The sequence below is a fragment of the Temnothorax longispinosus genome, chromosome 10 (assembly GCF_030848805.1).
Source record: "Temnothorax longispinosus isolate EJ_2023e chromosome 10, Tlon_JGU_v1, whole genome shotgun sequence".
NCBI lineage: Eukaryota > Metazoa > Arthropoda > Insecta > Hymenoptera > Formicidae > Temnothorax > Temnothorax longispinosus.
In genome coordinates, this window is record NC_092367.1 from 11,762,752 (window position 1) to 11,778,492 (window position 15,741).

The 15,741-nt window shown below is 34.5% G+C and overlaps 1 protein-coding gene and 1 long non-coding RNA gene across 8 annotated transcripts in view; one reads left to right on the plus strand and one right to left on the minus strand.

Annotated features, from left to right (window-relative positions):
- Positions 1–15,741, plus strand: part of LOC139820711 (uncharacterized) — a 122,422-nt gene that overhangs the window by 67,034 nt on the left and 39,647 nt on the right. The gene's annotated exons all lie outside the window — the stretch shown is intronic.
- Positions 1–15,741, minus strand: part of Ecr (ecdysone receptor) — a 185,360-nt gene that overhangs the window by 14,016 nt on the left and 155,603 nt on the right. For all 6 annotated transcript variants that reach the window (XM_071791165.1, XM_071791166.1, XM_071791167.1 and 3 more), the window contains 2 exons: positions 842–1,099; positions 184–559 (listed from right to left, as the gene is read on the minus strand). In XM_071791165.1, the coding sequence (XP_071647266.1) occupies positions 184–559; positions 842–1,099 (634 nt within the window). The remainder of the gene's footprint in view (positions 1–183; positions 560–841; positions 1,100–15,741) is intronic.

Genomic DNA, 15,741 nt, shown 5'->3' on the forward strand with positions numbered 1-15,741 from the left:
TCGTACCATCAACTGATGTACATTGATCGAAGTTAATATGTATCTTGTAATGCAAGTTGAAATCTGTGTCAACTATTACAATATAAAACAATTTATAGAAGAGCTATCTAAATTAAGAACAGCATTTTTTGATTCCCGATATTATTTGACGCAAAACGCTACTGTGTGTTTTTTAATACATACCAGAAAAGATGACAATAGCTGTGAGCAAAGCATATTCAGCATTATTGACCCTCATAGCGTACATTTGCCGGCAGAATCGTAAAAGGTCTTCGATGGTATCTCCCATTCCAGCGACGCTATAACTGTCACGCGTGTATGATTGATTGTTAGCAAAAATGATGCTATCGCTTTGCACGTCGTACTTTCTTGCCATCCGTAGCATCATCACTTCACTGGAGCACGCCTTTAACAGAGTGATTTGATCTTCACGTAACAGCTCGTTAAAGCCGGGTAATCTCTTCGAAAACTCGACGATCAACTGAACAGTCAGAATCGTGATTTCGGTGATGTGTCTGAAACTATAATCACTCGGAGACTCGCCTTCCATTGGTTGATTCTGAAAGACAAGAGGCAGTTATATAAAAAATATTAAAATTTACTAAAAAATAATATATGGATAATCTCCAAATCGTAAAAACAATGATCTGTTTCCTGTTTTTTCGAATTGTAATAATTTCAGTTTTAATAATATTTTCACAAAAAAAAACCAGATTTTTAAGCATACTTTATTCCTCTATATTACATTAAAAAGTTGAAAATTGTAGATGTAAAATAATTATAATTCAGAATAAAAATTTGTAATATAAGTAAAATTAAGTACAAAACATAACATATATACCGTAATCCTTTTTAGATCCTCTTCGCTCGGTTGTTCAAATTCGCATTGAAAAGACACGAGCCTATTTATTAATTCTTCTTGTTCAGGACTAATGGGCTTAACACAAGTGTAAGGATTGATAGGGGTAAGAATGCCGCTACTTCCGGACACGGACAACGATTCGGCTTCCGCTGGTTCGATTTTGACGCCCATTTGTTCGCCCATTCCAGTGCTGCCTGGTGAACCATTCATTGTCGTGCTGTTCGGTTTATCCTTCTCCTGCAGAGCACATTGCATAAAAACAAATATATAAGTTATATGTACACAAAAGTTCTAATAGAAAAGTTCCAAGTAAGTTAAAAAAAACCGAATATATAAATATCTCCATACAAAGTAATTTAAATTTCCAGAATTGAAGTGTTTATTTCCACAAATTTCCTTAAGGAGGCTCTTACCCGGCTGCTCTAATCAATGTAGCAACCGAAAAATTATCATTAATAATTGGTTATAAAATTATCGGATTAAATAAAAAAATAAATGATGATTTTTACATAGTGTAAGAGTAAGTTATATGTTCTATTAGTGTAAATATTAAAATTTATACAATAAGTCAGTTGACTACGTCAGTGCTAAAGAGCAGAATAATAACATGCGCGTGTTGTCGTCTGTAGCAGTCTGCAGCTAAGTGAGGTGTAGCCGTGTAGCGTTGTAGCGATTGATGCGATGAAGAGATGGAGCCAAAAGAAAGATATAACGTGAGAATGCTGAGAGGGAAAATAAAGGTTGTCAATGCGCGAGAGAATAATTATGCCGCTACCATACAGCGCAGAGAAAAGACATGTGCAAGTGAGGTTAGAAACTTCGCGCGATTTTGACACTCGGAAGATCATTCGCCTAACCTGTCGTACGTCATATTAAAACTACAATATCTTTTATAACTCATCGTCAACACCAAGTTTTCTTCTTATCATTAGAAAGATTATTATTTTAACTACAATTCCTTAGTTTTTTGTTTACCTGGCTCGCAAACTTGCCAAGAAAATACATCAATTCCGGTAAAAATTTTAGTGTTTACCATATGCCCTGTGTTAAAAATGCGAATTTCAATACTGATATTTTTAAAATTTTTATCGTCAACCTATGCTAAAGTTTTGGGCATCGGTTCGTTGTGGTTCACTTTACAACATAATTTAATTTCATAAAGATCTGTCGTTTTATGATCGAGATAAGAGCCTCCTTAAATCTAGATTAAAAAAAAATAGAAATTGTATACGTTTATGTATCACAATGTACATTATAAAGATATTATTTAAATGATAATGCTACAGTACAAATATACAAAAAAATGAAAACTTTTGTAATTATTTATATATTTGTTTTGTATATTTATATTATATTTATTTCAAATTACTTTAAACACGTGTGTGCATACGCACGCGCGCGCACATACACACTACTTGTTTTATTAATAAGAGATTGGCTCACCAAAGTTGTCTACAGTTTTTATCGTTGTTGGAATATAATTATACAATGCTTGAATAATTACTAGAGTGCAATGTTATACGATTCTTCTAGAACATCTTCCAATTGCTTAAGAGATAGGTATTGGAAAAGGAAATCTGCTTTTTACTGTTTTTCAAAACTGCTTACGATGATTCAATGATATTTAAATCAGGCGATTGCGCTGATGTCACCAGGAAGGATGTTGAAGTTTTGGAAAATAGAGGGCAATTTTGGAAAGTAGAGTGAGAAGCAAAGAACAATGCCCCTTTAGGGCCAAAATTTGCCTGTAAGGGAACCGTATAAAATCTGTCTATTTTTATGTTTTTGGGTCTGCTGAACTCGAATATGAAACTTAAAATTGCCCAAAATGCAGGGAAATTTGTGAAAATACAGTTTTATGACAAGAAAGCTTCGTTCAGCAGCAAGTATTTGTAATAATCAAATGGCATTTGTGTACAAAAGAAAAATTTTTTTTACTTTTATTTTATTATCTTTGAGTTTAAAAGATGGGTTGCGCGCGTGTGTATGTAATGTGGAGCTCGCATATGAGCATTTTTATTGTTACCGCCAACATTAACTTTACTTAATTGTAAGATACACCGCGTGGAGGTTGCTGAATTTGTATCTCTTCTGTCTTGTGAGGTCTAATCCGTCTCATTAGGTCATATGTCAGTATATCAAAAGTAATTAGTAATGTAATCAATTTTCTAATGTAATAGTTTATATTTATTATTATTTATGTTTTATAATAGTATATTATTTTATATTTTACCTTTTTTTATTTTTGTTTATTTTTTTTTGTTTATTTTTTTGGTATCTTGGGCAATTAAAGCTAATACTGGCGGTGACAGTAAAAACGCGCGCGCGTACGCGCTACATATATATATACGGCTAACTATATATATATATATATATATATATATATATATATATATATATATATAAAAGTGGCTATAAGTCGGAAACGGCTCATTTCCGGACCTATGTTTGTATGAACTTTTTTGCTTGTTTTTGGGTCCCGAATCACCTCCCGAAGTGGAGTAGGCGATTTTTCGGACACCCTGTATATATATATATATATATATATATATATATATATATATATATATATATACACCCAGTTAGCCGTATTGTAAGCAGTTGAAGGCAATAATATCGTAAGCTCGCATTTGGTCTTTTGACCTTTGGTGACCTTGGGTCATAGCTCATATTGAATTCGTAATGAGAAAAACTACAAACGTAGGTGTTTAAAAAATTATGTTGCCATTTAAAAAAAATAAAGTTGACCTTTATTTGATCTTGACGCCTCCACCCAAGATCAATTTTTTTATTATCAAAATTTGTCCGCCTCGAAACAATACAATCTAAAAAAACCGGACCTCAATATTTTATTTAGTTATCAAGATATTCGACCTGTTACGTTTGTTTAAAAATATTCTTATAGCTGATGTTAAAATATTTAAAAAATTAAATAATTTTTTTCATAAAAAATATTACCTTGAATTTTTTTAATGGCACCATGCTATCTTTTTTCATAATATTGTAGGAATCTTTTAAGACAAATTCAACGCAGTATCAGAAATGTCATTTCTATTGGTATTTAATATAAAATTTGCAGCATTATTTTGAATTAAAATAATGATTCATTGCTGCTATTAAAACAACAATTAATATCTACTTCGAAAGAAGACTCGGAGAATACTGATGTGTTTACAATACAAAAATTGTTCCCAGACAACTTGCAGTGTTTATGTTTACACTTCTAGTCAGAGCTTATAAGTATAAAGTACTGCGGTATACAAAATCCGTACAAAATTACCTTTTTAAAAAAAAGGTAAAAAAAGGCGCCAAGTACACGCATAGTAGTGTATATGTTGTTACCTAGAAAAAAAAGAAAGTGGTAGTATTATACCTCGAAAAACCTAAGTAACAAGTGGTAGACGTAATCTTTATATCTCGAAAAATCTCGAAAAAATCTAAGCAGTAGTATCTTTATTTCCGAAAAATTATAACCCAAGTGATACACATCACAAAATTATGTTACCTTATCAAAAAGAAGAGTCACGCTTCAAGTGATCTATTACAATTACAAAAAAGAAATGATATCTCTTTAAATTACAGCGACAATTACAGAGAGAACATATATATTGCCTCAAAAAATAATTGTTGCACTACTTTGAAAAATCTTTACATTGTGTCAATTAGAAAAGAATGTATGATAACAATTTTACAAGATTAAAAAATTTTATTTAAATTTAACAAGGAAATACAAGATATTTAAATACAAAGTTTACATGTGTATTTTTTAGTGGTCACAAAGAATTACGGAGGTAACAGTACAAAATAAAAATATTTTATTAAAATATTTAATCCAACGAGGAAATACAATTTGTATTTAACCCGTTGAGGTCACACCTCCTAAAAATAACGTAGAGGTCACATGGGGTCCAAAGGACCCCAATCTTTTTTTTTCTTAAAAGTATACTATTTTGAGAGTAAAACGCAGGAAGTTTTTTTGCTCTATCTCAAAAAATTTTGATGAATATTGACCCCACAACAGTTGCCATTGGCGTTCTTTTTGATGTATCGACTCAAACCTTGAACTGGAATTTAGTTTATGACTTTTTCTTTATAATCCAATAATTCTTTAAATTTTTTTATGTTGAAAAAACGCGAAAAAAAAAAATTTTTTTCGAAAAATTTGACTTTCACAAAAATATTCATCAAAATTTTTTTAGATAGAGCAAAAAAACTTTGTGCGTTTTCTCTCAAAATAGTATACTTTTAAAAAAAGAATAAAAAAAAGCCTGGGGTCCACTGGACCCCATGTGACCTCAACGGGTTAAATACAAAGTTTATACATGTATTTTTCAATAAAATAAAAGATTTAATCACAAAGAATTACAGAGGTAACAGTACAAAATAAAAATATTTTATTAAAATACATAAATTTTTCTTGTAAAAAAACTTGGCGCTGCTAGACCTCGAAATTTTAAATAAATAAATAAACTTATCCTATACTTAATTATAAGCCGCATTATCCGCCGTCTGCGTCGTCACGCACACCCATATCACTCACTCGCACATCCACGCTGATAATCATTTAATATTACTCCCATCGCATTCTTCTCTGAATTATTTTTATTTATTGTTGTCCTTATTTATTTGAAATTTCGAGGTCTAGCAGCGCCAAGTTTTTTTACAAGAAAAATTTATGTATTTTAATAAAATATTTTTATTTTATACTATTACCTCTGTAATTCTTTGTGATTAAATCTTTTATTCTATTGAAAAATACATATATATACTTTGTATTTAAATACAAATTGTATTCCCTCGTTGGATTAAATATTTTAATAAAATATTTTCATTTTGTACTGTTACCTCTGTAATTCTTTGTGACCACTAAAAAATACACATGTAAACTTTGTATTTAAATATCTTGTATTCCTTTGTTAAATTTAAATAAAATTTTTTAACCTTATAAAATTGTTATCATACATTCTTTTCTAATTGACACAATGTAAAGATTTTTCAAAGTAGTGCAACAATTATTTTTTAAAGCAATATATATGTTCTCTCTGTAATTGGCGCTGTAATTTAAAGAGATATCATTTCTTTTTTGTAATTGTAATAGATCACTTGAAGCGCGACTCTTCTTTTTGATAAGGTAACATAATTTTGTGATATGTATCACTTGGGTTATAATTTTTCGGAAATAAAGATACTACTGCTTAGATTTTTTCGAGATTTTTCGAGATATAAAGATTACGTCTACACTTGTTACTTAGGTTTTTTCGAGGTATAATACTACCACTTTCTTTTTTTTTTTCGAGGTAACAACATATACACTACTATGCGTGTACTTGGCGCCTTTTTTTACCTTTTTTTTTTAAAGGTAATTTTGTACGGATATCACGCCTTTTTGTAGTGTTACGCATCTTAATCTTATAAACAATATATCTTATAATCTTATAAACAGTATATACAAGGTATGAAGCTAAGTGTTAAAAACTATTATTTCTAAAGAAAACAACAATTTAATATTTTGCTTAGTTTTTTAAAAATAATAATCTGTAACCCTTTTAGTTGTACACCTTGTATATATTTTTCAATTTTAACATAAAACATAATCGCAATATAGCATGATTAATGTTAATAAGTCGTTAACTGTAAAATTCTTTATTTATTTTTATTCGCGTGTCTTACTGAATGTTGTTCGCAACTGTATATGTACCGATATCTTCAGGTATCGATATTTTTGATAATTACAGATGGACACCTGTAACACGTGTTTGAAATTTACTTGATGTTTATTCTTTTATTCCCTTCAACTAATCGCAAATTAATTATATTTGATAAAGCAATTATCTGTTAAATTTCTCATACATAACGCATCGTTTATAATTTTCTATTAATTATAAATATTAAATAGTACGATATATATATATATATATATATATATATATATATATATATACACACACACACAAACATATATATATATATATATTCGTACTCACATCCTTGAAAATTATTTCGAGAATTTGAGCGAATGTCACAACTAGATAAAATTATCTTTCATATTTTGACAGTTAAGTAGGAACATATTTGAGTTGGCGAAAAATGATTCTCTGAAACCGCACGTGTGTGTAAATAATTCAGTAAAAAATATATAATCTTCATTTCAAAATACATTTGCACACTACGTACCAAAAATATATAATATGATAACGTAATTTTTGCTATTCAATTGATTGAATTTTAGAAAAGAAAAAGATTTAAAAGTATATAACTATGTCAGTCAATAAAGAGACATAGACGCAAATTGAATCATATATATTTAATTGCCTGCTCATTAAATATAAAGTGCAAACACATAGAAATTGTATATTTTTCTATACTTAAATGCAATAGGAAGAAATAATTAAACAAGTATCCTTGCATAGGAATATTATGCATAATTTTTACAAAACATATTTGAGATTCGCGCAATTGAGATATATAATAAAATTAATAATGATTCTATAAATCTTAGGTATATGTTAAAATAATACGACATGATCTTTTTAATCATGAAACTTACAAACTAACGGAAAAAGATTCGTATCCTAAATGCCAATAATTTTTATAATGTAACAATAATACTGAAAATATATGGATAGAAATATATATAATAAATAATAACATAATTAATGATATACAAGAACTTTTGTCGCGCACATCAATTTTCAATAATAGATATTATAACAAATACGTTTTACGTTCATTCAAAAACAAATTATGTGTACACATAATAAAAATTGTATGAATTAAAATTATGTGTATACACATAATAAAAATGAGAAATTATTTTCATGTCAGACATAATTTTAATTCATCCAATTTTTATTATGTCAAGACATAATTTTAATTTATCCAATTTTTATTATGTCTAGACATAATTTTAATTCGTCCAATTTTTATTATGTCTAGACATAATTTTAATTCAGCGAATTTTTATTATATGTCATGACATAATTTTAATTTTGCCGCTAGGGAATTTTTAAGTCGATTCTTATGAATCAAGCTTGAATTCGATGTGTAGGTGTCCCAGGTTGCCGATGACGAGGTCCACATAGTGCGCTCCGTAGTTTTCGGTGTCTACGTGTATTAATACCTCGAATTCGATATCTATGTGTCCTACATTCAGATTTAAAGTTATTAATACACCTGTAACGATGCGCCCTTGCAACAAGGCATCGTCCCCGGCTACCACCCGCCGGGGGCCGCCCGACCGATCTCCGTCGGGCGAGGACAGGGCGCGGTGCGCCCACATTTTTTTTTAACTCTCGAAACGCACCGTGTGCGCGGGAAATCCGCCGCACCGGTGCCTTCCCGCACGACGCCGACGAGCGCCGAAGCGAGCCGATCCCCGCCGAAGCGAACACGCGGGATCGCGCCGCTCCCACCACCGCACCGTCGCCTGACGATCGGCCTCCCTCCTGCCACGCTCACCGCGACGCGCGGTATAAAAAGCCGGCGCGCTCGACGAAGAGGACACTTCGTCTTCACCACGGCTCTCCGCTATTCCTGACGAAGCTACCTTTCCGAATCCTAGGGCAATACGCACAACAAGGTCCAGAGTTCTGGTTCTCGACTGAGGGTTCTCAGAGTGTTCCCGAACTCCCTGATACTTGCCCCGACGACCACGGTACCGTGGGGTCGAGCGTGCTCGGCCTCGCCGCGAGAGTTCTCACAACCGTGATCCCGGGATTCCGCCATCCTCCGATGTAATATACCGCGTTCTGTTATCAGCGTACATCTTTCTTATATGTATTCAATATATGTATTAATTCGGTTCACTATGTAATATACCGCGCCCCGTATGTAATATACCGCGATCCGTATGTAATATACCGCGTTCCGTTATCAGCGTATAGCTTTCTTATATGTAGTAAACATATGTATTAATTCGGTTCACTATGTAATATACCGCGTTCCATTAGCGTCTACCCGTAGCCGCGTTCCGTATGTAATATACCGCGTCCCGCATCGTCTTGTAGAATACCGCGCTCCTCTGCGTACCGCATCTCGAAGCGAAGACTCGAGTCCCGAGATTTCGTCTACCGCGTCGCGTGCACCGGCACTACCGACCACGGTGAATTTCCGCGTCCAGTTTATGTGTAATACCGAATCCCGAGTACTTTTATATCATAGTTTATAGTATAGTTTTGAATATTCAAATAAAGTGCACGTTCATATGGCAAATTGATTACTGTTTCTGGGCCTGTCATCGAACTCCCGATCCTGTAAACCCGTCCGCGTTCGATAAAGTCAGGCCGTTACACACCTAGACACCAAAAACTACAAAGCGCACTATGTGGACCTCGTCATCGGCAACCTGGGACACGTAAACATCGAATTCGAGGTATTATTACACCTAGACACCGAAAACTACGGAGCGCGCTATCTGGACCTCGTCATCAGCAACCTGGGACACCTAGACATCAATTTCAAGATATTAATACACGTAGACACCGAAAACTACGGAGCGCACTATGTGGACCTCGTCATCGGCAACCTGGGACACCTAGACATCGAATTCAAGGTATTAATACACGTAGACACCGAAAACTACGGAGCTCACTATCTAGACATCGTCATCGGCAACCTGGGACACCTAGACATAGAATTCAACGTACGATTACACCTGGACACCGAAAACTATGAAGCGCACTATCTGGATCCCGTCATCGGCAACCTGGGACACGTGGACATCGAATTCAAGGTATTAATACACGTAGACACCGAAAACTACGGAGCGCACTATGTGGACCTCGTCATCGGCAACCTGGGACACGTAGACATCGAAGTCAACGTATTATTACACCTGGACACCGGAAACTATGAAGCGCACTATCTGGACCTCGTCATCGGCAACCTGGGATACCTAGACATCGAATTCAAGCTTGATTCATAAGAATCGACTTAAAAATTCCCTAGCGGCACTTTCTGCCAAGCGTAGAGAACCTTCTTTTCCGGCAGCGGTGATAATACGATTTAAGGATACGAAATCTCTCCAGATAAACATGAAGCAATTGACTCAATATATTTATATATATATATATATACCTAATTTACCTAAATAGAAATCTTCCTCCTGACCGATGTCTATCGACCTAATTTCGAAATACGCGCGCGATATCGAAACTGGCGGTACCTGCGCCGCCAGCGTCGAAAAAGTGAAAGTGACATTTCTCTAATAATCATAATAATATTGAATTGAATGAGAGCGTCGACGTAGACGACGACGTATCTTAATAAAAAATTTTCACATTTGGACTTTGCGTCGCAATATCTCCGCCCGTAGGGCACGTAGCGGAATATTATAAGAGAAACCCCCCCCCCCCCTAATTGGACCCCAAGCTATCGATCAAGCCTACTTTATCCGTTCATTCGTTATCGAGATCTCAACATCTCGAGTACTCGCAACCCGTCGCGTCGCGTAAAAGAGTCACGGTCGGTCTCGCTCCGCGTGTACTTGGCGCGAGACACTGCCGTGTCTCTTGATAATGCTGCAAATTTGATGTTAATAAATATCAATAGAAGTGAAATTCTGATAGTGCGTTAATTTTGTCTTAAAATCCCCTACAATATTATGAAAAAATAGCATAGTGCTATTTAAAAAATTCAGTAATATTAATTTTTTGTGAAAAAATTAAAAAAAATTTTTTTTATTGCGAGATGTAGCTTGCAATGAAATAGATGAATGTTCACCTTTCAATGTTCACCTTCTTTTTTAACTATCGAAAGCGTCTAAAAAATCGTGCGGACCAATAAACATACTGTATATATGTTACAGTTAAAACCCGAAATCCGTCAAAACCCGAATTTACTGGTAAATTCTAGTTTTAACTAAGCCAGCTTGGCAATTCGCGTTCTACCTGAAATAATTTAGTCAAAACTAGAATTGACCGAGTGCTTTAGTATATTCGCGTTCTAACTGAAAAAATTTAGTTAAAACTAGAATTAACGGACTGCTTTAGTAAATTCGCGGTCTAACGTGTTTCTTTTACCAGTCAAAACGCGAAATCCCTTAGTTGGCAATGCTATACATACATGTGTTACGCCCAAACACCGAAATCGCTCAGTGAGCGAAAAAAACATCCACAACGCGATGTGTGCATTTGAGAAACGTCCATGACGCATTCTGGATAACTTGCATGTACTTACTTTAAGTTATAAAGCGAGGTCCACGCTGCCTATCGGCGGAGGTGGGTGCGGGAGGGGGGGCCAAAGGCCCCCTTGCACCTCCCCGCGCGCGCGCGCGTGTGTGTATGTGTGTGTGTGTGTGTGTGTGTGTGTGTGTGTGTGTGTGTGTGTGCGCGCGCGCGTGCGTGCGTGTGTGTGTGTGTGTGTGTGTGTGTGTGTGTGTGTGTGTGTGTGTGTGAGTGACGCGCTTTAAAAGTATTTAAGTGTTTAAAGCGCGTCGACTAACCCATGTAAGTTAGTGACGCGCTTTAAAAGTATTTAACTGTTTAAAACGCGTAACTAACCTACCTAGGTTAGTTGACGCGCTTTAAACACTTAAATACTTTTAAAGGGCGTCACACACACACACACACACACACACACACACACACACGGGGGGGGGGGTGCAAGGGGGGCCTTCGGCCCCCTCTCCCGCACCCACCTCCGCCGGTAAGCAGCGTGGACCTCGCTTTATAACTTAAAGTACATGCAAGTTATGCAGAACGCGTCGTGGACGTTTCTCAAATGCACACATCGCGTTGTGAACGATCAGCACTGTCCACAACTGTAGGTACTGACTTGCACGACTGCACGTATTAGACAATTGACAAGCGCGCCGGCGACACGTTAGAACGCGAATTCACTAAGAGCAATCAGTCAATTCTAGTTTTAATTAAATTATTTTAGTTAAAACGCGAATTTACTAAAGCGGTCAGTTAATTCTAGTTTTAACTGAATTATTTCAGTTAAGGGTTGACAGGAGTAACACTACCGACCTCTGTCGCGTTGCTTAGCTGCGAGTCCGTATTTTATTTATTATAAATTTTTTAAGAGCCAAAATGGATATTCCGGCTATGTACCGGGTTGCGGCTGATCTTACTGATTAAAACGAGCATAAGTTTAATGAGATTCGTTAATTAATTTGGCTAAAATTTGGGAAAAACCGTTTTCCCAGCAGCTTTGCAAGCCTGCTGCCTGCTGAAAAGCTGCTTAGAAAAGATTTCTCCCAAATTTTAGCCAAATTAATTAACAAATCTCATTAAACTTATGCTCGTTTTAATCAGTAAGATCAGCCGCAACCCGGTACATAGCCGGATTTTCCATTTTGGCTCTTAAAAAATTTATAATAAATAAAATACGGACTCGCAGTTAAGCAACCCGACAGAGGTCGGTAGTGTTACTCCTGTCGACCCTTAAAACGCGAATGTACTAAAGCATTCGGTCAATTCTAGTTTTAACTAAATTCTTTCAGTTAGAACGCGAATTATCGAAAGGGCTTAGTTAAAACTAGAATTTACCAGTAAATTCGGATTTTGACGAATTTCGGGTTTTAACTGTAATATATATAAAGGGTATAGTTATACTATTTTGAAAATATTTTAACATCAGTTTCGTAGCATCAGCTATAAAAATATGCAATAAAAAGTGGAAATTTCTATATTTATTTTTTAAATATTTTTAAAATAGTATAACTATACGCTTTTCGTTAAAAATTGCCTAAATTATGAACCGTAGAAGTTGCAGTATCACATACATATAATAGAGTTCCTATAATAAGAGTTAAGCCAATGTGGTGACGATTTTTGATTGGTCCCGCGCCGTCCCGCCATATGTTTCAGCCAAGTTAGTGGGAGTGAGACAAAGCTATCATGGTCGCCATATGCTTTAGCCAAGAAGTTAGTGGGAGTGAGACAAAGCTATAACGGTGTCCTAATTCTTATTATAGGAACTCTAACATATAAATTTAATCGCGCAATCTAGGTGACATAGATATGTTAGGTAATATAAATGCCAACGATATCATAACTTTTACATGTATAAAACTTGGGTAATTATACAGTAATAGGGACCACCCTCCGATGACCTTGACCTTGACATATGTTGTCAAGGTCACCCTCCTGAGTGACCTTCGGAAGGTTTTAGCCGTCGCTCGTTATTCGTTAAAAAGTTATTAACAAAAAAAGTTTCGAAAATATAGCAGCTATTTTGAGTATTGGAAGGCATAAATAACTAATATATATGTCGAAATAGTTCACGCATACACTTTTCACGCAAACCGAGGTTCACGCACCCCCCCCCTGCTTTCGGGGGAGGTGCGGTAGCCCCGAAATAGTTCACGCATACACTTTCCACGCGAACCGAGGTTCACGCACACCCCCCCCCTGCTTTCGGTTGAGGTGCGGTAGCCCCGAAATAGTTCACGCATACACTTTTCACGCGAACCGAGGTTCACGCACACCCCCCCCTGCTTTCGGGCCGGCCCTCGGCACCTCGGCACCTCGGTTCGCGTGAAAAGTGTATGCGTGAACTATTTCGGGGCTACCGCACCTCCCCCGAAAGCAGGGGGGGGGTGTGCGTGAAACTCGGTTCGCGTGGAAAATGTATGCGTGAACTTTTCATGCGTGGAAAGTTAATATGCGAGATGCCACATAGGTTAGTTGACGCGCTTTAAAAGTATTTAAGTGTTTAAAGCGCGTCAACTAACCTATATATGCACTTATATATACTATATTTTCCAAACTTTTTTTGTTAATAACTTTTTAACGAATAGCGAGCGATGGCTAAAACCTTCTGAAGGTCACTCGGGGTCATGACCTTGACAACATATATCAAGGTCATTAAAATCGGTGAGGTCGCCAAACTTTTTTTTGTTAATAACTTTTTAATAAAAAACGAGCGACGGCTAAAACCTTCCGAAGGTCACTCAGGAGGGTGACCTTGACAACATATGTCAAGGTCAAGGTCATCGGAGGGTGGTCCCTATTACTGTATAATTACCAAAACTTGTAACGTATAATATTTTTTCTAATGTAGCTGTGTTTCCTTTACACTAATTGATTTATCTCATTATTCTGTGCATGCAAGTATATACAATACATATATTATATTATGTATACAACAAATAAATATTTTATATATTATTTCAAGTTTCTTCATATATGTATATTTTTTATATCAAAATACATATATGAAAATAAAATATAAAACATCTCATAAATTATATTAATTTTTTATAATTTTATCTTAACACTCATATGCAGAATATCCTAATTATGCTAATTAAGGATATCCAATAAAATAAAAAAATCGTATAAATTAACTTAAAATAATATTGATAATGTTATTATATATGTATAGTTTATTGTTCCTTTTGGTGCTACATCTATAAATCATAATACGAAAAGAATTGATAATGTTATTAATATCTCACAAAAAATACATAATAAATATAATTTTTATTATATACATCTTCTAAATAGTACAACTTTTCTCATAGATATTTTTTTATATTTAACAAAAATAAAACAGTATTTTAGGTAACAATTTTTAGTGACTGACTATAAAAATTTTGAAATAAACTCTTTAAATCAAAGTTGAATATTCAAAAAAATATATTTTTTTAATTTTCTCCGAAACTTACTTATCAGATTAAAATAACTCTTCGAGATAAAATATAATAAATTTTGAGACACGTATGTTTTTGTACAATTAAATATTCATCGTTATATTCAATAATAAACACAACATAAAAAATTTAAATATATAAATAATTTATATTAATATACATTTAAACTTTGTCAAATTTGACACATTTTTATCACTAGAATATTAAACACTAAAAATATGTGAACTAATTTTTACAGTGGCACAATAAAATTGCACCAGTGTGCACCAGTGTTACACTAGTTTTCCCACTTTCTCAGTAGAAAACGGTATAACTATAGTGTAAAATTAAAAATAATAAAGTTAAAAAACAAATATATAAAAAAAGTATTTTTAGCATAAATAGTTAATAGTTTAACCAGTTACGACAGTAAAGGCCCGGGCACATAGAAAAACTTAAGCAGTAAGACTTAAGCAGTAAGCAAGTCAATCACAGTCAAAAACTTAAGACATAACGCAAGCGGTAGTGAATCCCAACTGTTGATCTTACTGCTTAAAAAATTTCTGATCATTTGCGTTACAGGCTGAAAACTTTTGGATAAGTTCTGTCCCTCACACAAAAAACAAAAGACTATTCTTTCATTTTTTTTCCTCCAGTCGCTTCTTTACATCAAACAATCGCGAAAATCGAGGTCTATTTATTATTGTATTTCTAAATCTAAACGGTCAATATATAATTTCAGTTTTTTTTTTACTAGTCCTAAAGTGTCCTACTAAATATATATCCGTTTTTCATCACTTTCTTAAGATTTGTTTTAATTATTAAAATTCAAAATACGAGATTTTCGTATGCTTTGTACATGCAATACACAGAAAAAAAATGCTATTTTTGATAGCGATTATCTCGCGTTCAGGACGGTCAATTACTTTTAATTTGTATAGATATGTAAAAGGATAAAGAATTTTACTTTATATACCCCAAGGGGCCTTAAAGGGCGTTTTTTAAAGGGGACGTACCCAACCCTAACCTCCAATTCATCCACTACCTTACTGTTTCCTCCTTTGGACCAACGGTTTAACGTCTCTTCCGAAAGACGGAGCCCAGTTTTCTCCGCACCTTGCACGGAAGGGCGCGGTTTTTTCGGAAAAAAACTTTTCCATGATTCATGGCTCTAGTGGACTCGAACCTGGTTCCTCAGATTACGAGTCTGGCGCTCTACCACTAGACCACACCGCCGCCCTATTTGTACAGATATGTAGATACCACATTTATTAACATATAGTAAAATTTTCAAATTTTT